General features: G+C 40.0%; 1 protein-coding gene across 9 annotated transcripts in view; it reads left to right on the plus strand.

Annotated features, from left to right (window-relative positions):
• Window positions 1–23,525, plus strand: part of LOC310756452 (contactin-4) — a 536,818-nt gene that overhangs the window by 190,762 nt on the left and 322,531 nt on the right. For 8 of the 9 annotated variants that reach the window (XM_083600569.1, XM_083600561.1, XM_083600560.1 and 5 more), the window contains one exon: window positions 9,380–9,466. The exons of the other annotated variant lie outside the window; for it this stretch is intronic. Coding sequence is in view for 5 of the 8 variants with exons in the window: in XM_083600559.1 (XP_083456685.1) it covers window positions 9,391–9,466 (76 nt within the window). In the remaining 3 variants the exon portion in view is untranslated. The remainder of the gene's footprint in view (window positions 1–9,379; window positions 9,467–23,525) is intronic. 9 annotated transcript variants of the gene reach the window in all.

The following is a 23,525-nucleotide window of genomic DNA, read 5'->3' on the forward strand; positions in this document are numbered from 1 at the left end:
GGCTGATTTATTCTGTCATGAAGCCGGATAGCCATTTCTTCAAATGTGTAGTATTCTGTGATGTGCTTTATTTTTGATTTTGGTAAATATTTGTCCTTTTGCTGAGCTGTGTTCAAAGGAGTATGTTTGATTGCATTATCATATTCAGAGTGGGTGTATGATTGGGCTATTATGCATCCTTGACACCCAGGGATGCTTCTGATAGTCAGTAGGTATTCAACCAAAATAAACAATGCATGTGTTTCTCCCCACTGCACGTGTATGTGTTTCGTATTTTGTCAGTATATCAGTGCTTGCTTAAAACATTTTGGTTTGGGCAATCCTGTCAAGGCACATAAACATGGACGTGTTTTAATTTCTTTTTAGCCTAATCTTATTTAAATTGTCTTTTAAATGTTTTTAATTATTTGTTTTTCATTGTTTTATTGATTATTTGAGTATTTATTGTACAATGCTTTGTTTGTTTTTTAGAATCAAGTGGTATATATTTTTAAAAATAAACAAAACAGCACCATTGTGGCAAAAAAGCTTGAGTAGTAGTAGTAGTAGTGATAATAATAATAATAATAATAATAATAATAATAATAATAATAATTCTTACTGGGATACCTATCACTCCCTCAGTTTCAGAATGGTATAACAGAAAGATAAATAGAATGGGTTGTATTCAGCTAAGTCATATTAAGCATGGATCCACTGAAGTATCAGTGCATGTAAGTTAGTCAAGGGTATTGATTTCAGTGCATCTTCTGCAACCCAATATATTTTCTATTTGATTTTTAATTAAAAATAAAAACACAAAGAAAAAATGCTGACCATGACAGCCAGTATCTTGGCCATGAGCCTTTCATTTTTACCCTATAAAAAAAACACATATTTTTTAGCTTTTCTCCTTTTTTGTGAGACTTGAGGAAACCATTTACTTTTGGGGGGTTACAAGGGGGGGGACTGATTTACTTGAAGAAAAGCCCTATTTTTAGGGGACAGTCCTATGGCGAAATTCACCAGGATGCACAGTTTAAGATGCAAAGGATATCCAGCTCAGCTGGGCTCAGCTGACATTAAGTCTCCAGCCCTGGCACAACCCAAAATACACGGGCATAACATGCTCATTCTAGATTAGCTGGGTCTCATCTGACCGAGCCAAAGCTGACAGTGTAGATCCCTAAAGGGGTGTGGGGTGGGGTAGACCTAGAGAGGGGATCTTAGACAGTTCAACTTGATCTTTTGACCTTGCAACTTGACATAGAACACTATTTCAAAGCACACCCCGCCCCCGGCCAGGTTTAGGAAGAGCTGCAGCAGTAGCCTTGCTGTGAAACGGGGTTTACGTATATCTTGTGTAACTTTATGCCAGCTTAATTTACATCCGCTTGCTTTATGCCAGTTTCTTGTTTTATGCCAGTTTACGCTTTCCTCTCTTAGTGTGTTTACGTGGCTTACACACTAATTTGTATTGGATGTAATATTCTCAAAGTTTTCTTACCTGCTTTGTTTTATATTTATTGCTGCAAAAACATTGATTTTAATTTACAATAAGCAGTGCAAATGCTATCTCATCCACATTTACTACTGGCTCCTGTGTTAGCAACAGAATAGTTTTCCTTTATTTCCTGAATGGCCTGATTAATATTGTAGGTTTATCTGGAGACTCATTTGTCAGGTTATTCAGAGTCTAACTACTTTGTTGGTAATCTTCAATCCATTTCTCGTTCAAAACACTTTCATGTGCTTTCTGCTGTTTATGGTTTTACAATGAAGAGGCTATTTTCCAGTATTTACTATGATCCACTGTTGATCATAGCAGGATGCTGTTTCTCCTGAATTTTATTGATGGTATTAGTAAATGCTTCACCACAAGCTGGAATCAGTTCTAGCTTTTATCATTGAATGTAACAGTCTACTTATAATTAAATGTTTGAAGGTAGCCTAGTGTCTTAAAACAAAGGCGTGATATTTGTAACATTGACCTTTGAAAGAGACTTCTCTTCTGTATGTTTTTGTCAAACGAGAATAAATATTTATGTTCTCTGTTTCAATCTGCTATGAACAAGGGAAAATATGAAAGGGTCAGGAAATTATGCAAAGTCTACCTTATTAACAGTCCACTAAATTTTGATTAATTGGGAAGTAGATGGATGTATATCTTGTCTTTGTTTTTCTCATTAACTGCCTTTAGCCATCTTCTTCAGATGAAACCACAGATTCCCAGGTTCAATTTATACAGAGGCCTCATAATCATTTATAGCTCTATAGCTTTTCCATTTAGTTGTCAGTTGCCTCAGCTGTTCTTTCATCGGGCTCAAAAGAAGAATAAGAAATATGTATGTGATGCAGTATCTTGTATGGATTTATACAGCGATAGCTTCTCTGAGTTTTACTTAAAAATTTAATTGTGTAATTCAACTCACCTCAATCCATTTCCTCTACTTACTTCAGTACAAGCTCTCCCCCTAGTGAATGTCCTCTTCCCCCAATTTTCAAGACTGGCCATAAATGCTGTGGGACCTTGCCAACTGGCAAATGGGCAATGGCTCCCTAGAGCCACTTGAGCTTGTTGATTAATCCAGTAATACTGTACTAAGCAGCCTTATTCCTACTGTTGACTCTTTAGTGCATGCCGTATGTCCTGGAGTGGATCTTGCTGTAGTTTATTGCTGTGGCCGGGGCTCAGACTGAAAGCCACTCCTTAACCAATTCAGATACAACCCAAGACAAACTGTGGACTGGATTTCTTTCTGCAAAGTATAGTGTGCTAGCTCCTACAAGTCTGTCGATAACTGGAGCAGTGTGTGCCTCTTTTCAAGCTAAATGTAACCTATTCAAATGACCTGTTTTGATGACCTTCAGCTCTATTCATTGTTGATTTTATCAGATGCTAAGAGAGTGCACTACCTAACACAGGAAATCTCTCTGGGACTATGCATAAAGCAATGATCAAATACCTTGGCAGGGAGAGAAGAGCAGGGCAGTTCCTTGACCACACAGCTGCGAATGTTTCCTTTTTCACCTTTCAGTAGCACCACTATGGCTTTTCACCAGACATAGCACAGCTGTTATTTAATCTTACATCACATTGTCAAAGTTCTTTACCTTATAACATGTTGTGCCAGGAGTGTTGAGCCTTTTATCTGGCCTTGTATACCTAACCTTTCCTAGTGTGAGTGACCATGCCAGGGAGCAAACATATTTGTACTGCTATTGATTGTCTTTGTTCGTCAAGACTCTGTATTATTCTACCCAAAGCAAAACAGAATTTTCACAATGTGGGCTTTTAGTTGTTACATGTTACTACAAGACACCTCAATATTTACGTTTTCATTTCTGGAAGGGGCAATGAAAAGGTTTATCTTTTCTTTATGATAAATGTAACGTTTGGGTGGAGTTTTGGAAATGTTTTAGTATCAGAATAACATTAAAAATATGGTAGTCATTATATTCTATTTGGGACAATAGTGTTCGGTGTTAGCTTTCTTGTCTGAAGGAACAAGCACAAACACAGCATATGCAAGAAAAAAGAATGCAACTTTGGATGTTGCTAAGAGCAAATATGGTAAATATGAGTGGATTTTGTGAAAAACCACAGCTGCTTTGTTTTTCCCTTGGTCCTGCTGCTGCCATACAACCCAGAGCTAAAGCATGATTTGACTTAGTGTTCATGTGAACCCAAGTTTATTACTTGCCTTGCTCCAAACAAAACTATGAGCTGTAGCACTGGTTCAGATGCAATACTAAGCCAAACCATGTCTTAGTGGCTGGTAGCATGACAACAACAGGACAGGGGGAGAAGCAAAGTGGCCACAATTTTACTCTGAATTGTGATTAGAATTATATGTGAACTGGGACATATTAATTCTATAATAGGAATTTGTGGGGGGTGGGTGTGACTGACAAAAAGAAAGAACAAAACAGAGAATACATTTTTCCTCTCTCTATATCTAATATTGTTGACTTACTTTCCACTACGCAGTACTCTGTTGTAGGCATTTGCTTTCAGCTTCATGGCAAAAGGAGAGCAATAGTGAATCGATCTATCAGTGTCTCCAAGTCATGTGTGTTATGATGCTACCAATTCATTTTATTCATGGAACACCTGGGGAAAGCAAAATCCAGGTTGCTGTAAAATTCATTCATTTCTAACTTTTGGATAGCTCATTTAGTACCTATTTTCCTCCCTCTTTTTTTCCTTTTTGCATCATTTCTTAGTCTCTACACTACATCTCTAGAGGCCTGCTAATGCTTCTTTCTTCAGGCTTGTGTCAGCTACTGTGCCTTACACAATTCTACTCATGACACCAGCCTCCTACATCCGTGGCTCTGTCTTCACCCATTGAAGACTTCTAGAGAATGGCTTTTAAGTACTTGAGACTTGGCCTTTTAGTGGAGTCTGGTTTTGAAATTAAAAATACAGTCTTAATCATGTTGTATAATACTACCCTTTCCACCCAGGAAAAATAGTGAATATTACAGCAGAGTTTGCCTGTTTACACTTGTACCAAAACGTCTACACAAATATATCTGGTACATTATAGCTTGTGTGACCAGCAAATTATTGGGTTGAGGTTTAGATCAGAGTTGAATAGCAAAAGAAAGATTAATCCTCTCACTGTCAGGCCATATCTCTGTGGCCTCGGGATCAGAAACCCTTCTTATTTCGGTGCAGCTTGATCAGGCTGACTTCCAGGGAAGCAAAGCAGGAAGGGGGAAGCTAGTGTGTGTCAGAAATAAAAGGTTTTCTTCTTTCAGATACTCACCTAGGCTTCAGTCTAGATGGAAGACAAAGAGGAACTTTGCATTGGGGGCTATGTGAGTGGTTCAGACAGCAAACTAGGGTCTGTCTGATGTCAACATGTAGGTTAAAGGAAAGCATGTCACTTTTCTTGTGGTGTTTGAAAAAGCATATTGCACTTGTTTGCTTTTCTGCATCTCCATGCATGGTAGTAGGAGGGCTGGTAAATGCAGGCACTCAATTCCAACAGCAAGTACGCATTTGTGATTCTGCTGCAGGCTTTGGACGACCAGCCTTGGGCTCCATGGATTCTGATCCACCAGCCATGGGAGCCTGGTCCAATTACCCAGCTGGTGGTATGATAGCCTTAGTCGCAGTCAGCTCCTCCTCTGCCAACTCTGAGCTCAAGGAAGACTTGCCAAGTCATTTTTGTGAGAGAAAATGAATAGGGCCTCCCCTCAAGACACTTTATAAAAAAATAGGGCATTATTTAATTACAGATAAGAAGAACATGTTGCAGTTTTAAAAACCAGAACAGACGTGAGTATAAGGACAAAAAAACAAAAAACAAATGAGCAACAACACCCAACCCCATTCATCAGTTTTGTTTCATCAAAGGGGTAGTAAAGCAGCAAGCTGTTTGCCTAAAGGCATCAAGTCTGGCAAGGATAATGTCGCACTGGAAAAACAAACAAACAAAAAAACCAGAGGAGCTGTGCAGATGTAGCACCCACCTCAGGCTATAATTCTTTATAGGTTTCCATCATTTTTCTTGCAGCAGTGGCAGCCCTATCCAGAGCAGCAAGATGAGACATATGCAAGCTAGGAGATGTTTGTGCCTATGTCTTGTTGTAGCTGCAAAAGTAACAAGGAAAAAATGGTAGCTGTGATGTCATATTAAAATCCTCAGACCTTCCCTGTAGCTAGAAGTTCTGCCAGTAAGCACACCTTGCAATCACCAGCTTGAGTATTTACTTTCACTGGGTGGTTACTGCCTTACTGGGAAACAAATAAAGTCAGGGGCAGAGCTACAGCCTTCTGGGTGATTGTACATATGCAATTAGCATGCCAAAAGTGAATGCTCTCAAAGGTAGAAAGTGCTTTTATTTATAGCACCTTTCTTAACATTGCATACAGCTGTAAGTGTCCAACTGGTGTGAAGCTGCTCTTATAGTCGGGAGCACCAACAGTATAATGACCACAATTGCAAGTTTAGCTCTAGGGCTTTATTGGATAGATAATATTTTAGAAGGTTTCAGGGGTTTTTTTTTACATTCACAAGAGCGACTAATGTGCCAGGATTTCTTTTTTTTTAAAGTGAACATTTTAAGCCTAATCCTTTATTCATGCTACAAGACATCCATAGCAATTCCACAAGTGCATTACTGTGCTGGTGGGACAGCTGCTGGTAGGTTGACAGGTGAAAACTTTCATGTGTGGACCAGTACACATAGGGGATGCAGATGAAAACTGAATCAGTCCCTTGGTTAAGATTTGCTATACAAGGGATCACTTCTCAGGAAAATTAAATTTAAAAAAAAAACCTTGTGCACCTTACATAATTGAATCACAGTTCCCTCCCACCACCCCACAAGTGGTTACCGAAGTGTGTTGGTTGTCTAAGGCTTCGCTTTACACATTCCTTAGTCACGGTTTTTGGAGCATATAGATGACTCTGTATTCATCTTGTTAGGCTTTAGATTAATCTAGTTTCTTTTTGCCTGTGAACTCCACAGATGGAAGCCATTCATCACAAAAAAGTGTTCTTTTTGTTCTGTTGCTTTGCAAACTTGGTCTGTAAATTTCTGCTTGACTGCAATATTACAAGCCTTTGTGCTCGCTGTACAAGCTTTTGGGGAGTGAGAATCTTCCCCTCTGTCCATCCGTCATGTTTCTTTTTTTTCCAGTTTAGGTTGTGGCTGGCAGAAGCAAGTCCCCAGTCAAACCTTGAGAAATCAGGAGTAAATTTTTACATCCTTTATTAATCCTGCTAAATTGTAAATCAAGCAGGTTTTCATGACCTGGGCTCTTTTCTATTTAAGTTTTAAGAAGAGTCCATTTTTGTCACTTGGAATCTGTTTCCCTATAGCAGAGATCGCTCAGAAATATTGCATACATTTGAAGCGGGTAGAGGAAATAGTAGCTTATGGAGCATTTGGAGACAATTTTTATTTTCCAACTAAACTTTGTATTAAATTAGATAGTGGCAATATTGAAGATAATAAATCTTTTATTTCACCAAAATATCACCACTTCCATTTTTCTTGGAATTTTAAAAGATTGTGCTTCCTGCAGCTTGTTTTTAAGTAGTACCATCCTTGCAAGTTTCGAAACAAACACACAAGCCAGATTCTTTCTAAGAGTAATCAAGTGTCAAATATATAAAGTTATAGATGGTGCCTTCCTGCGTTTGGAAGCACACAGTCCATTTATTCATTAAAACTCTGAAAGCTTAAATGTGTAAACATCTAGAGCTGTTTTGTGTACCTGTCACTTTGGTAGTTGTTTTTTTTTTTTAATGAACATTGATCATTCTCATCCAGACATACATTTGAATTAAGCAAATAGAAGTGCTTTCTCAGAACACTGGCAGAACTTATTTCTCTGACTAATATTTGAAAGAGCCCCAGGATGCACCTGGGAAGACACTTATCCATTACAGGCACCTTAAGTCAATATTAATCCCAATAAAACATGATCCACTCTTAAGAAAGCTATTACAGTTTGAGAAATAGGTCAGCACAGAACATTCCAGTTCCTCCTGAAATAACCCTCAAATGTTTTTATCCTGCGATTTATCTAGTAGTGTATAAATATGGTTATAATCCTAGGGTGTTACTTCAAAGTAGAGATTAGTTACCCAAGAAATGATAGTTTAAAAGTTGAGCCAGCAGTTTACAGACAAGTACAAATATTTTGATAGATACTATGTAGCTTGGCTTTCAAAAACTGAAGCCCTTAATAGCAACAAATGTCTTTTAGATGGGCTTATGAAGAGTACAACTTTAATATGAGCCACTTAGAGTCAAAGTTGTTATTTTGATGCTTTCTTATTGGGGGGGGGGGGAATGACAGACAGGAGGAAACCTTTTATTGAGAGTGAAAAGACATGCTCTCTTGACTGCTCTTTCTTACTCCTGCATATGTGGAGATACTGCTGTCATGAGGCTATGGAGTGATATTGTTTGTAAAGGGGGGGAAATGGCTTTATTGCTCCCCAGAGCAGGGCATCAGAACTTTGATCAAGAACAAACTGGAACAGTGTCTATTGAACTAGAGATTTACTTAAGTGAGAGTGAAATTAGATTATTTCAGCTGCAAACTCTGCAATGTCTAGAGAAAGCACCTCCTTTCGGCTGAAGTCATAGTCAAATGATTAAGAATAGCAAGAGGCACTGGATAGTACGTAATCGGCTTTGCTGGAGCTTGTAATTTAACTGAACAAGTTGATAACAAAAGATTTTCTGTCCTCCAGGAAAAATAAGAGAGGCAGATGTCTTGCACAGCACCATTACTCTTTTGCCCCCAGCTCCGGAAGTGCTTTGCTCCTTCTCACCCAACCCCTGTGCTCCTACATTTCACACACCCACTGACAACTGTGTAAGAGTTATTATTCTTTGGTGTACTCTCTATATCTATACACACACAGCCATTTTAACAAGAATTCCTTTGCTGGATAGTGTGTTATATTTGTGTTTTTTTTTTGTGTGTGTGTGTGTGAACTATACCAACACAGACAACTTAAAACAACAAATGTTACAAAAATACACATGGTGTTTAAATGTGCAAATGCTATGTTGATAGAAATATAGACCCGTTACCCGTTCCTTCTTAATGGCACATTTCTTCTCTCAACCTCCTGGCTTTTATGCAGGACTCCACTCACCCACCCTCCCAGGGACCAAACAAGCTCACAGCTCACCTGCAAAATCTCACAAAAAAAGAGAGCTCCAACAACCTGCTGTCGTTATCCTAATCACTCTCTCTAGGCAGTTTTTATCGACTGCCACCAGGGTAGATGGCATTTCCTCAGGCTTCCCACATTATGCCCTATTCAGCAGTCAGCTGCACTCAGCGCCGGCCCACCCATGATGTAAGTTGAGGCAACCACCTCAGGCAGCGGAATCCACAGGGGCAACAGGTGCCAGTGTAGATCCTTATTCCACACCCCCTTCCACCTTGTTCCTGATGTAGAGCTTCATTAAACACTTTTTTCCTTGCTTGAGAAGCACCATTTTGTGGTTCACTTCAGGTGCCAAAATGTCTTGGGCCATTCCTGGCTGCACTCTCCACATTCAGTTCCAGGCTATAGCAGGTTTGGTGATATTCCCAGGTGGGCCCAAGGATGGCAAATAGGACATCCCTCCACTCTTACAGTTCTTTCTGTAGCCTCTGCAGGCTTCTCATGCAGCTGCTTTGCTGTCCCATGGCAGAACTTGTTTTTATGGGTGGAGATGACAAGGTGGATCAGCATCCCCACAAAGGATCTTTCGACTCAGTTGTTTCTTATCTTTTCTCTGTGTTATAGCTCTATGATGTCCTACATCTCTGCTTTTATTTAGGTCTATGGGCTCAGCACCATCCTCCCTACATTATCTGCTTCACTGATCTAAATATGAGCTCTGGTTTGTTTTTGTTTTTTTAATGCAGGTGCGTGTCACATGTTTGGGACCCTTCATCATAAATACCAGGGAAAGAGCTATCCCATGGACAGTTTAAGAAGCGGTTCCAAAAAAGGTGAGCGTGATTTCTGAATGATATAATACATTCCTTGTTTGTCAGTTTTCAGATACTCTGAAGAGGAAAATACTTTTCTATTTTCAGGCTATGTTTTCTTCAACTCTGCAGTACCTGTGCCATAATCCTGGTGATCAAAGTTTGCAAGTAGTTTCTAGCTGGGTTTAGCAGCAGCAGCCCAAATATGTCAGGCTGGGCCAGGATTAGAATCCCAAATATACTCTAGTCACTGGGCCTCTAATATCAAATGGTTAATAATTCGTGGCATAGTTAATCCTCCCCCTCTCGCTGTGGATTGCATTCCAATTCTGAAAACAGCAAAAGAGTTTTCATCCGTCCATAAGTATTTCTCATAGGGTTTTGTAATTTTGCCATCACTATGTTCCTAAACATTCATGCCAACTTCTCTGCCTGCAATATTTGTTGTTGTTTAGTCGTTTAGTCGTGTCCGACTCTTCGTGACCCCATGGACCAGAGCACGCCAGGCACTTCTGTCTTCCACTGCCTCCCGCAGTTTAGTCAGACTCATGTTTGTAGCTTCGAAGACACTATCCAACCATCTCGTCCTCTGTCGTCCCCTTCTCCTTGTGCCCTCCATCTTTCCCAACATCAGGGTCTTTTCCAGGGAGTCTTCTCTTCTCATGAGGTGGCCAAAGTATTGGAGCCTCAGCTTCACGATCTGTCCTTCCAGTGAGCACTCAGGGCTGATTTCCTTAAGAATGGATAGGTTTGATCTTCTTGCAGTCCATGGGACTCTCAAGAGTCTCCTCCAGCACCATAATTCAAAAGCATCAATTCTTTGACGATCAGCCTTCTTTATGGTCCAGCTCTCACTTCCATACATCACTACTGGGAAAACCATAGCTTTTACTATACGGACCTTTGTTGGCAAGGTGATGTCTCTACTTTTTAAGATGCTGTCTAGGTTGGTCATTGCTTTCCTCCCAAGAAGCAGGCGTCTCTTAATTTCGTGGCTGCTGTCACCATCTGCAGTGATCATGGAACCCAAGAAAGTAAAATCTCTCACTGCCTCCATTTCTTCTCCTTCTATTTGCCAGGAGGTGATGGGACCAGTGGCCATGATCTTCGTTTTTTTGATGTTGAGCTTCAGGCCATATTTTGCGCTCTCCTCTTTTACCCTCAATAAAAGGTTCTTTAATTCCTCCTCACTTTCTGCCATCAAGGTTGTGTCATCTGCATATCTGAGGTTGTTGATATTTCTTCCAGCAATCTTAATTCCGGCTAGGGATTCATCCAGCCCAGCCTTTCGCATGATGAATTCTGCATATAAGTTAAATAACCAGGGAGACAATATACAGCCTTGTCGTACTCCTTTCCCAATTTTGAACCAATCAGTTGTTCCATATCCAGTTCTAACTGTAGCTTCTTGTCCCACATAGAGATTTCTCAGGAGACAGATGAGGTGATCAGGCACTCCCATTTCTTTAAGAACTTGCCATAGTTTGCTGTGGTCAACACAGTCAAAGGCTTTTGCATAGTCAATGAAGCAGAAGTAGATGTCTTTCTGGAACTCTCTGGCTTTCTCCATAATCCAGCGCATGTTTGCAATTTGGTCTCTGGTTCCTCTGCCTCTTCTAAATCCAGCTTGCACTTCTGGGAGTTCTCGGTCCACATACTGCTTGAGCCTTCCTTGTAGAATTTTAAGCATAACCTTGCTAGCGTGTGAAATGAGTGCAATTGTGCGGTAGTTGGAGCATTCTTTAGCACTGCCCTTCTTTGGGATTGGGATGTAGACTGATCTTCTCCAATCCTCTGGCCACTGCTGAGTTTTCCAAACTTGCTGGCATATTGAGTGTAGCACCTTAACAGCATCATCTTTTAAAATTTTAAATAGTTCAGCTGGAATACCATCACTTCCACTGGCCTTGTTATTTGCAGTGCTATATTTGCAGGGCCTGCAATATAGTAGTAACGAAACACTCTTGGAAGTGCTGTAGATCACCAATTTGCACTTAAAAGTTGTCAGGGCCAATCTACTATATACAGTGGTACCTTGGGTTACATATGCTTCAGGTTACAAACGCTTCAGGTTACATACGCTTCAGGTTACAGACTCTGCTAACCTTGGGTTAAGAACTTTGCTTCAGGATGAGAACAGAAATCGTGTTCTGGCGGCGCGGCAGCAGCAGGAGGCCCCATTAGCTAAAGTGGTGCTTCAGGTTAAGAACAGTTTCAGGTTAAGAACGGACCTCCGGAATGAATTAAGTACGTAACCACAGGTACCACTTTAATTACTTTAAAAATGTAAGGCAGCAAGGCTAAGAAATTCCTGTGCCTAGACAGCTAGACAGAGTAAGTAGCATTGGAACAGACTCATTTGGAAAGTGGTGGACTCTCCTTCATTTGAGGTTTTTAAGCAGAGGTTGGATGGCCATTTATTATGGATGCTTTAGTTGAGATTCTTGCATTGAAGTGAGTTGGATGGGATGGCCTTTAGGGGACGGGGAGCTGCGTATATGCTGTTGTCATCATCTTTGTCCATTGGCCATGCTTGGTGGGGACTGATGGCAGTTAGATTCTTGCAACATCTAGAGGGTCTCAAGTACCCCAGGTTTAGACTAAAGCAGATCCAAGGGTTCATTTCATGATGAACTAGGATTGTTTTTACCATATTCCGACCTCTTTACCAGCATGATTAAATACTGGTTGTGGTCTATGTTGATGTCAAACGTTTGATCAGAAGCAAAAGTTTCTTTCATAATGATTGTAGGTGGACAAGTAGGCTAGAGACAGGGAATTTAAAGAATGATTTGTTTGGGATTTGCATTTAGAAACCATAAAACTATATCAGAGAGATTATTGTGAACTGTTGGAGTGGGAATTGTACAGTTTCATTGAAGCTTGATGGATTACTGTATTTTAATATTTTGTTGGAAACTGCCCAGAGTGGCTGGGGAAGCCCAGCCAGATGGGTGCAGTATAAATATATTATTATTATTATTATTATTATTATTATTATTATTATTATTGTCATCATTATCATCATAATCAAAATTTGTCCCACAGAACAGTCAGATGATTTTAACTGATTAGCTAACCTCTTTCTGACAGTGGCTAATGCTGACATTTTAGCCTAATTGAGCTGGTCAAATTATTCATTGCTAATAATTTATCTGATTGATTTTGGCACGTTTCTTTTTAGAAATTATTCAAGGCTGATTTTTCCTCATTCTCATCATTTAACTTGCCTTGTAAAAGGGTTGATGAGAAAATAATTTATACAAACCACCACCCAGAAAACTTCTTGATATATTATAGAACAGTGAATGTTCTTCACAGGACTCTGTTGAACATTGGCTTATAAAAAGTTTCACAATGAAATGCTTCAGGGTGAAAAGTTTGCCTATTTCATCCCTCACCCACCCTGGTGATATGAGCCTCCTCTCCCATAGATGACTAGTCTAGTGGCAACGAGATTAACAATAGCCCAGCACCAGGAAGTCACCAATAAATGGCAGTAAATTAACTGTCAGCGGTTGTTGATGCTTATGAAAAAACTGACACACTAAGTTGAACTGTGGGTAGGCTCTTTATACAGTTTGGCATTAATTATTTCTTTCGTTAACCAAGAAGACACCCAAACACGTGTACCAAATCAATATGCCTGTATTTGGAATTTGTGATACCATGGTGGTTTCTGAAATGTTGCACAACCTACTTGAGACAGCTTTCCATCTCAGTGGAATCTGTGTACAAAATGCAAGCAACGTGAATGCTGTCGAAATATAATTTATCCTCTCCCCCACCCCCGCTTTATCCAGAAGGGTGACCCCTAAATGTAACAGTCCAGTTTCTTTGATCTGCTATATTTCCAGAGAGAGAGAGAGAGAGAAGAGGATATGCCACATATGACTTCAGTCCTTAAAAAAATTACTCCATGGATGTTTATGTTTGTTCTGTGTTGCATGCATAGCCATTAGTCATTCATTACACTCATAATCACCTGGGCGGTAGGTAAAATAGTCCTACTGACCAATGACTGTTGAGTAGTGGATGTAGATTTTGGATTGGTAATGGCTCCATTGTTTAGTATTCAGTTTCTTTGTTATAGTGAGACATAGAGGAGAATATTTAAATGTGAATCAAGTGACATTCAAGAATGTTCCGTACACAGCAGTCACTTTCTATTGTAACAATTATTATTATTATATGAAATAAAGGTTTCTAGTCTGTCCTGCAATTCAAATGTTCCTGCATTGTTGGACAGGAGAGGGAAAAGAGATTAGTCACTGATGAAGATAGCCGATGGCAGTGGGTAGATGAAACTGTCAAGCAAGTGAAAAAGCAATAAAGCATACAAAAATATTAAAAAGAATATTTTTTATTCTAATCGGCTAGCAATCTGCAATTCCTTCTGCCCGAGGCTCACAGCTCCTCTGCGGGCTAAACAGAAGATGCTCTGAGACCTTTTATGCACTCATCCTAACACAACATAACCTTTCCTATGAAAAAAAAAAGTTTATTAAAGTATATACACACACATACAGAGAACCTTTTGTTTAAATGTGTAACTGTCAGAAGAAACTACAAAAAAGGACACAAATGGGAAGAACCTCTGGCAGAAACTAAAATGATCAGATGAAAGCTACACCAGAAAATCTTAAATACCAAACATTAAACATGTTTGTTTCATGGGTGCACATTTAGTTTATAGGTCTCTGGCCATACAGAATATTGTGGAATGCGCTCATTTGCTCCTCTCTATGTTCCATCATGTTATGAGCTGGTGCTTTTGAGATGTTAAGGGTGGTGCTGTGGTGTAAACCACTGAGCCTTGGGCTTGCTGATCGGAAGGTTGACGGTTGGAATCCCTGCGACAGGGTAAGCTCCCGATGCTCGGTCCCAGCTCCTGCCAACCTAGCAGTTTGAAAGCACGTCAAAGTGCAAGTAGATCAATAGGTACTTCTCTGGTGGGAAGGTAAAATGGCGTTTCCGTTTGCTGCTCTGGTTTTGCCAGAAACGGCTTATTCATGCTGGCCACATGACCCAGAAAAACTGTCTGCGGACAAACATCAGCTCCTTGTTTGTAAAGTGAGTAAAGTGAGTAAAGTGTAAAGTCAGTAAAGTGAGATGAGCGCCGCAACTCCAGAATTGTTGACAACTGGACTTAACTGTCAGGGGTCCTTTACCTTTACCTTTATGTTCCATCATGTTATGAGCTGGTGCTTTTGAGATGTTTGCTCAGTGGAAAAGCAAAAGTGAATTGCCTTAATACAACAATAGATCTTCCTTTTAGCAATGTATGGAATTTCCACTATACAGGGAGATTAATGAGCATTATAAAAATCATTGGTGTACATCTGAAAATGTACCATATTAGGAAGCTCACAAGTCTTTCCCCTGATGTGGTAAACATTATCTGTCTCAGTACTAAGATGCCTTCATAATCTTCTTCTTCATGCTAAAGAGTGCCTTCCCCAAAACAGTGGTACCTCGGGTTAAGTACTTAACTCGTTCTGGAGATCCGTTTTTAACCTGAAACTGTTCTTAACCTGAAGCACCACTTTAGATATTGGGGCCTCCCGCTGCCGCCGCGCCGCCAGAGCACGATTTCTGTTCTCATCCTGAAGCAAAGTTCTTAAGCCGAGGTACTATTTCTGGGTTAGCGGAGTCTGTAACCTGAAGTGTATGTAACCCGAGGTACCACTGTACCAACCACCTCTGACCTGACTATTGACTATTGACAATTGACACAGGGTTCTTTCAGTGCTGGTTCCTTGGTTGTGGAATGCCCTCCCTAGTGAGGTGCACTTGGCTCTATTATTATTAATTTTCAGGAGGAAATTGAAAGCATTCCTATTTACCCAGCCATTTGGTGTCTGAAGAATATGGTTCCTGGCAACCCAGAAATAATTGGATGGAATAATGTTTTTAGCTGTAACTGCTTGTAGATATTTTGCTGCCCTGGGCATCTCGGGGGGAGGACGGGAGGACAGGAGAATAATTCAATAACTAACAAAATAATAATAGTAATAATAATAATAATAATAATATGGTATAGAATCATTTTCGAAGGTTTCTTGTGGACAGATTTTAAAAGGGGAGAAAGAATTGTAATCACATAAAATTCTTCTTGAGATGAAAAAGTTCCCAGTTCCTGTGGTAAAGTTTTCTTGTTGGGGTGTGTTGCTTGTGAGAAGTCATCCCAACCTCAATCCTGTAGCGAGCGAGAGAATCATAGAATCATAGAATCATAGAGTTGGAAGAGACCACAAGGGCCATCGAGTCCAACCCCCTGCCAAGCAGAAGAAAGAAGAAATCCTAAAATGGTCACTGTGTGAGACAAACATTTTCTTTTAACAAACACATCCTGTTTGGCTAATTGACACAATATAGAACTGAAAATGCTATTCTGTGCACTAGCAAGAGAAGCAAAAGGCATTTTGTGCTACCTATTTTCCCAGAGTAATTGATACACTTTGCTCCATTACCAGCTATCCATCCTGAAGGCACAGAAAAAGGGTATTGCAGTATAATTTGTCATCCAAAACCAAATGCTTCTTGTGATCTATTCATGCTTCATGGACTCTCCCTACCCCCACCCCATCCCATTTTACACATCCATGGTCATCCGTCCTCTTCTCTTTGGTTGTCTTCCCTTCATTAACTGCAGCAGTGTGGCTGCCCTCTTAATAGTGCCTTAAGACTATCTTCTTTCATGGTGATTCATCCATTCATTTAAGTCTTGGGTGAAGCTCTTGAAGCAGTCGTTTTAAATAAGAAAGAGAAAAAGAAATTAGATAAATCTACTAGTGGGACTCATTTTGAAAGTTCTAGATACAGTACACAATACTGAAAATTGACTCTACTCACAGATGTTCCTGCTGATGGAAGGAGAAAGAAGGTTTTTGATGATACCATATTTCCCTGGCAGAGTATGGGAATCTCTCAAAATATTTTCCAAATTGTAGGTTTTGCACATATTTTTGAATAGCGTGTTTTGCTATTAGTTGGATTTTGCAGTGGTTAAATTTTTATTTCTCTCATTCCACTTTTCCCTCTAAATCTTTGTTAGCTCCTATTAGTACATGCATTTTCAAGTAGAATATGATCTTTATGCCACCTGAAGTATGCATTTTCTTCTCCATATTTTTACAAGTTAATTCGATGAGAAAAAAATGTGTGTATCCTAGAAAGACCTAGAAAGACATAATTCCTCATTTAACACCATATGCACGGTCCTCCTGTATGTGGAATCTGTTTTCTCTTCAAGCCAGCAGCCAATTGGCACTTCTTTCATGTGTAAAAAATGAGCTAAACAAGGAGTGGTAAAGAGCTAGAAAAAGCTAGAAGAAATTAACTGGATTTGAGTGACGAGACAGTAGTTTATAGATAGTGGTTTCTTTTGCATACATTGTTTAAACCAAGTATTCCCAGCTATCTCTACAATTGCTTATGTACATACCTCTCTTAAAGTTGGGTTTTTATAGGATAAGCAATTTGGATGTGGTTAGTTAAGATACGTACTTCGTGTGGAAGAACCATTGCAGCAAGGGTGCGCAAACTCTGACCTTCCAGATTTTGTTGGACTAAGTCCTGTCATTTCTGACCATTGTTCATGGTGGCTGGGGATGGCAGGAATTGGAATTGGGTTTCATCTGGAGGGCCACAGGTTCTTCATCCCTGCACTGTAAAGTGGGCGTTGGAGTACTTTACTGCACTGCACTTTAGAAGATTATTTTCAAATAGCAAGAACCAGACTTAAAGCATATAGACTCAATTTGGGACCATCAGAAACAAGTGAGTTATGTTATAAGGTTCTTCTTGTAGCACATTACTAAAGTATAGGGTGGTGTTCATAGTGTTACCTCCACTGATTTGAAGGCATCTCTTGGAATAAATCTGCTCTGAAGGGTTTGGAGACTCTATAAAGCACACAGGGTGGGGGCACACAGAGCTGCAGGGTGGAAGCATCACTGAAAATTGTCTCTGTCCTTATTGTGCTGATAGATGCCTTCAATAAGCAGAGAGAACACAACTGGATATCACCCACTATTTGCTTTGAAGGAAAAGGAGCATGCGGCTAAAGACAGTAGCTTAGATCCAAAGTTCCTGTAAGAACTCTACTCACAGGATGTTCCTGCTAGTGGAAGGAGAAACATGGTGTTTGATGATATCATAGTTCCCTTGCAGCATTGCTTAGGAGGGCTGACAGTGGGGTCTACGGGATGAAGGGAGAGATTAGTGAAAGCTGCCTCCCTGCCTTCCTCCCTTTGGGTCACAGTCCTTTCCACAAAGGCAAAATGAGCACTTCTACTCACAAAAGGAACACTCTAGATCCAACACATAGTAGCTTAAAAGTGGAATACTAAGAGTGACATCACAGGGCTTAAACAAGAAAGCATGGTAGCCTATGCCATCCTTCAACTCATTTTATGCCTTTACTGTAACTGCATACACACCCTACATTAAAAGCACATCCCACCCCCCAAAAAGAATCCTGGGAACTCTAATTCACCCTTCACAGAACTACAGTTTCCAGCACCCTTAACAAACAAAAGTTTCTAGGATTCTTTGTGGAGAGGAATGTTAAATAGCTGTAATGCAGGCATGTCCAAAGTCCAGCCCGGGGGCCGCTCGGCTTAATCTGGCCCCTGTGGCAGTTTATTTCCTGGGGTAAAATCCGAAAAGAAGGCCAACAACCTGAATCCTAAAAAAAAGGTAAACAAATTCAACCCTAAAGAAAGGTCAACAACTTCGGTCGGCCCTCATGCATGTTCACTTCATCAGATCTGGCCCTCTTTGAATAAAGCATGGACACCCCTGCATGTTAAAGAGAACTGTCCACTATGTGAGAGGTACCAACTAGGAGGGTGATTTATTAGCAGGGTCGCTGTTTTGAATATTGCTGACCTAGACTGATCTTGTTGGTCCCTGAACAGCCATTCGGATTGGCATGAGGATTGTTGCAAACCCTGCATGACTTACTGTCTCAGTGTAGGCATACTAAATCACCATGCCTGATACCTCAAAATCTTCCCTCTGTCAGCCGATTGACACCTGAACTTCCCACCACCACTCTAATATTTTGGCTACACTCCAGAATCTAATAAAGCTTTGAAAAGTGCCCATTCACATTGTTTCAGGAACTCAGGGAAAATTAAAACAGCAACTCTTAACTATTTTCATCAGCTAGTAGTTTTTGGAATATTGGAAGTTCCTGCAAATGTATGCTAACAAAGCAAATGCAGCTCATCCCGTCTGGGATTTTGGGGTAGTATTTATCTACTACAACCACTTTTGGTATTAATTTAGTAGGAAAATGGGATATAAAAAATAATCTAAAATGAAACTACTCAGTAAAAGTCGAGACTTTTCTTTTCCAAAAACCAGACCCCCAACCCCCGGGTATTTTCAAATGACATGCCACTCTCAAGTCACTTGTTTTTTTTTAATGGAGTATCTGTTATGGGGATGCCACAATAAAGTCATTCTCCTGCACTTCCCCCCTATGTTTCTTCCTTTTCTTTTTTTAGGACTCACATAATCCAACCTTTTTAAATTATTGGAACTGCAATCATAATAGTTCATCTAGGCCGTTATTAAGTGGCAGTGGGCCTCCAAGGTATCAGATAGAGGTATTTCACCACACCTACTTTCCTGAATGTTTAACTCAAGAGGGAACCCTCCATGAGGATATTAACACACACAGAGAGAGAGCACATCTTTCACATGGTGTTGTATATATTCTACAGAGCTGTGCAGGGATACTGACTGCTTCATCCCCTATGTTTATATTCTCACCTAACTGGTGATGCTTGTTCTGTACATCTTCATGCCTTAGAGAGAAATACATCTTAAATCTCTTCTTTTCTCCCCCCCCCCCTTACACTTTTCTTTCCCAAGCATCTCTGCAGATTTTCATAAAATTCATACTCTGTTTGTAATGGCAAAGAAATAATTATCTTCATAATTTCTGCCTCAATAATGTGCATTTGGAGAACAAAGTTAAAACAAATGAACATGCATCTGGAAACTTGATTAAATAATCAATAATTTTTATGGCAACTATAAACAAGAATAACATAATCAGGGAATTAAAGTGACCTTGAATCCAGGTACATTACTATTGTGCAGATATTGTTTGACTTTAATTTTTGACTTTAATTTTTATTAATGTAGATAATGGCTTATGCAAGCCTTATGGCTGTATTACTAGCACTCTAAAATTTAATTAGATTTTAGAACAGCCATTAATGTCTTTTCTAAGATTCTGCCATTTGAAGGCAATGGTAGTAAACTGCATCCATTTCATTTCATTGGGAGGAATTCAGTATCTTGCTAAGTTAAAGTCTCTTAGTGCTGTACTACTTGTGCTAGCAAAGTGGCTTGCACAAAAGAAGACGCAGAAAGCCAGCCCGGCTCTCGTGGCTGGTTACACAACAGAGTGCTGTAGCACCGTTACTTCCTATTGCACAAGCAGTTTTACAGCTGGTTACACAACAAGCTTCCCTTAGCACAACTGTTGCACTGGATTTCATATTGCGCAACCATTATTCCTTCTGGTGCAACAGCACTTACACTAATGGACAGAGAATGCTGAATCTGGTCCATTATGTTTTGAAAATAAAGTGAAATGTTTGGTCATTGGCACTGTAGTATGTGAACTGGAGGCTTCAATTTTCCTTCCCCAGCTGAAATTATGGTAAAAAACCCTTGCCCATGTGGCAGTTAGCAAAGTGGGGAGTGTTTTTCCCTGGTGCTAAGTGCTTCTGTGTAAGCGGTTTTTACTGATATCTAAGCTGGAGAGGGAAGGCTTAACCTCTGCTCTGTGTGACTGCAATGCCAATGCCCCCTCCCAACCCTCCCTATAAAAGACAAAGAACATGACTGCTAATCAGGTCATTTCCATAATATGAAGTTAGGACCTAGATGTGGTGTTTAATCAAGGACGACACTTTAAATTCTCATTATCTTGTAGGTGGCAATCACAGAGCCTCTTCTTTGCAGTTTTCAACTTGGAAAACTTGCACAAAGGCCAGATTTCCACTTGATTGCCTCATGAACCAAGCACTTTTTGACTATGTTTGGAACTACAGCTTCATTAAAAAACAACAACTCCAGGACATGGATACTGAGCTGTAGAATTCAGGGCAGTGTTTATTGACAGTTCCTATACTTTACCCCCTGCCTAAGTGCTAATTCCAGAGTAACAGTATATGTGAATAATTCTTCACACAGCAGCAATTTCATCCAGCAATTTGCATGTGCAGGCATGGTCATGGGACAGAGATGGTGAATATGTGGCTCTCCACATGTTTTTGACTTCCACCCAAGTCAGCATAGTCAGTGATCAGAGGTGATGGGAGTTGTAGTCTAGCAACATATATTATGCCGCCTGTTTCCTTGCTCTGTCATAGGGCATAGCAAGCCACCTTTCCATTCTGGCAAGTGCTCAGGTATCATACCAGGCAGGTATATGGAACTTCGCTATGTTTTCTTGTGAACATGATGAGACACAGGACCTTTTCTGAGCTTTCAGATGGGGGACGGGGGACGGGATTGTTTCCACAGCTTTGTCATACTTCCATGTACTCAAAAAACATACGTTCAAAGAACGGATCAACCACTAGAATTCTCTCTCTGCTACAAGCTTTGGAGGAAGACTGGGACTTCTAGACATAATAATTATGGGAAGGTAATTGAATGACCTCTGCACTCCAACTTCTCTGCCATGGATCCCCTAATTTTCTGATATGGATGTCCTTGTAGGTTTTAAAGGAATCTGAGGATTTTATGGCCCATGCTCAGGGCACGAGTCAGGCCTGTTGGCTTTCATCATCATCTGGTTAGAACTGAGGTAGAGCACACTCAGAAGCTCCCTCTTTCTGCATATTGCAGACATTGATTAATAGTGGTTGAGTAATATCTGTGCTTAGTTAGGATTTAGGAACTACTGATAACTTCCTATGGTATCCCACAGTACCTCGGAGCACAGCAATGATTTATGCCTTTATCTGCTGGCCATAGAGAAAGTCTCCTTATATTAATGTACACTTGAGCTTTCAATGGTCACTTCGTACTTTTCTCAAATACTATATTGGTATGTGTAAAAACAAAACAAAGCGCAATCCTATTATGGGCTTTTTAAATGAAGATAATTAGGATGAGAAAAATGGAGAGCAATTCCTCATGCTTTATAAGACCTTGTCAGCTCAACTTGTATTCACTGTATCATGGTAATTATTGAGAATATATGTTAACTGGGGGGGGGGGATGCTGTAAAGTAAAAATGGATGCAGAGATCAGATGTGTTAGGAAAAGATATTATAATGATATATGACAGTGACCTAATTTCTGCAAGCATCTCCCAGGATAAAATAATCCACTAATTTATAGCTATATAATTAACTGACCAAGAACAAAATCAATCATGTCAAAATCATCAAACTGTGTAACAAATCACTATAACTTTCTGAAAAACTGTCTTGTACCACTCTGTTATCTTCACTGAACTCCCTTTATGAATTCAGTAAAGCAAATTAATATACAAAGTTAGAGATCAACATCACCATTGTTTTACATTTGAGCTAACCAGGATGGGGAGAAGAAGGGAAATCATAGATTATGTGGAAGAATAATTTCCATGCTTTTAGGGAACTGGACTATAAACTGTGGTTTCTTCAGGATATTGTTATATAGTGTGTATTCTGATAGAGCACATATATAGAAGAGAAATGGAAAAAAAGAGTTTGTAACTCAAAAGATAAAAGTGGTCCTATATGTAACTATATCTATCATTGTATAAAGAAGATAAATTGGAGGAGAACTATGTAAACTATGAAATCTTCCTTTGTACATTACAAATCCCAGTAGAAATGGTTTGGTTTCATTTGAGAGACACTAACAGCATCATAACACAGCAAGTGGCCCTTTATGAAGTGGCTGCCAAGAATCAGGGGAAAGGGAGTTAGATAAAATCAATGAAAGTTGTTTTAGTAATTCAGTTGTAATTCATTGGTCCTTGGTCCAAGCCATGTTCACTGTGAGCAGTGGGGACTAGAATTTGGAAATGAGGTGAGGTGGAAGGGAAGGTAAACTTCCGATACTGCTGAATGGGATTATCCGGAATTTTGGAGTACATTGCCAGCAATATACCGATGACACACAGCTCTACTTCTTTACATCTGCAGGTTTTGTAGTGGATGTGCTGGACCGTTGTCAGCAGTGGACTGAATCCATATAAAACTGAGGCACTGTTAGTGGATAGTTTCCTAGACCAGATGGATGGGAGGTTGCCTGCTCTTGATGGGGCATGCAGCATGATGGCTGTCGCTTGAGGATCCAGGTGACCTGGGTGGTGCAGAGAGAAGCTGCCTTCTATCAGCTTCAGCTAGTGGCCCAGCTCCACCCCTATCTAGAAAGGGATAGCTTAACTTCTGTTGTCTATGCTCTGGTAACCTCTAGGTTAGATTACTGCAATACATTATATGTAGGGCTATATCTGAAGATGGTTTGGAAAGTTCTGCTGATGCAGAATTCAGCAACCAGGTTTCTTACAGGGGCAAGATGGTTTGAGCATATAATGCCAATCCTGCCCCAACTACACTGGTTGCCAATTAGTTTCTGGGCCCAATTCAATGCTTGTTTTGATCTATTAAACAATTCAGGACTGTAATACGTCAAGGATCAGCTCTTCCCATATGAACCAACCTGGACCCTGCAATCATCATCTGAGGTCCTTCTTCATGTGACTCCCTGACAAGAGATCTGGAGGGTGGCAACACGAGAATGGGCCTTTTCTGCAGTGGTTCCCCACTTGTGGAATTCTCTCCCCAGAGAGACTTTGTTTTTTATTATGATATGTACTTTTGTGTTATTATATTGTTTTTTTAACAATTAAAACATCTATATTCACGCTTAGTATTAATCCATATTTTGGGATTCAGCGAATCCCCTGACTTCCTTCCCGTCCCTCCCCTGGTTCCTTTGTGTTATTTTTATTAGTGCATGTCAACAAAAAAATCTTTATCTCTAATTACTTCCTTATTATATTGTAAACTGCCCTGTGATCTTTGGATGAAGGATAGCATAGAAA

The sequence above is a fragment of the Podarcis filfolensis genome, assembly GCF_964270895.1.
Source record: "Podarcis filfolensis genome assembly, chromosome: 2".
Taxonomy (NCBI): domain Eukaryota; kingdom Metazoa; phylum Chordata; class Lepidosauria; order Squamata; family Lacertidae; genus Podarcis; species Podarcis filfolensis.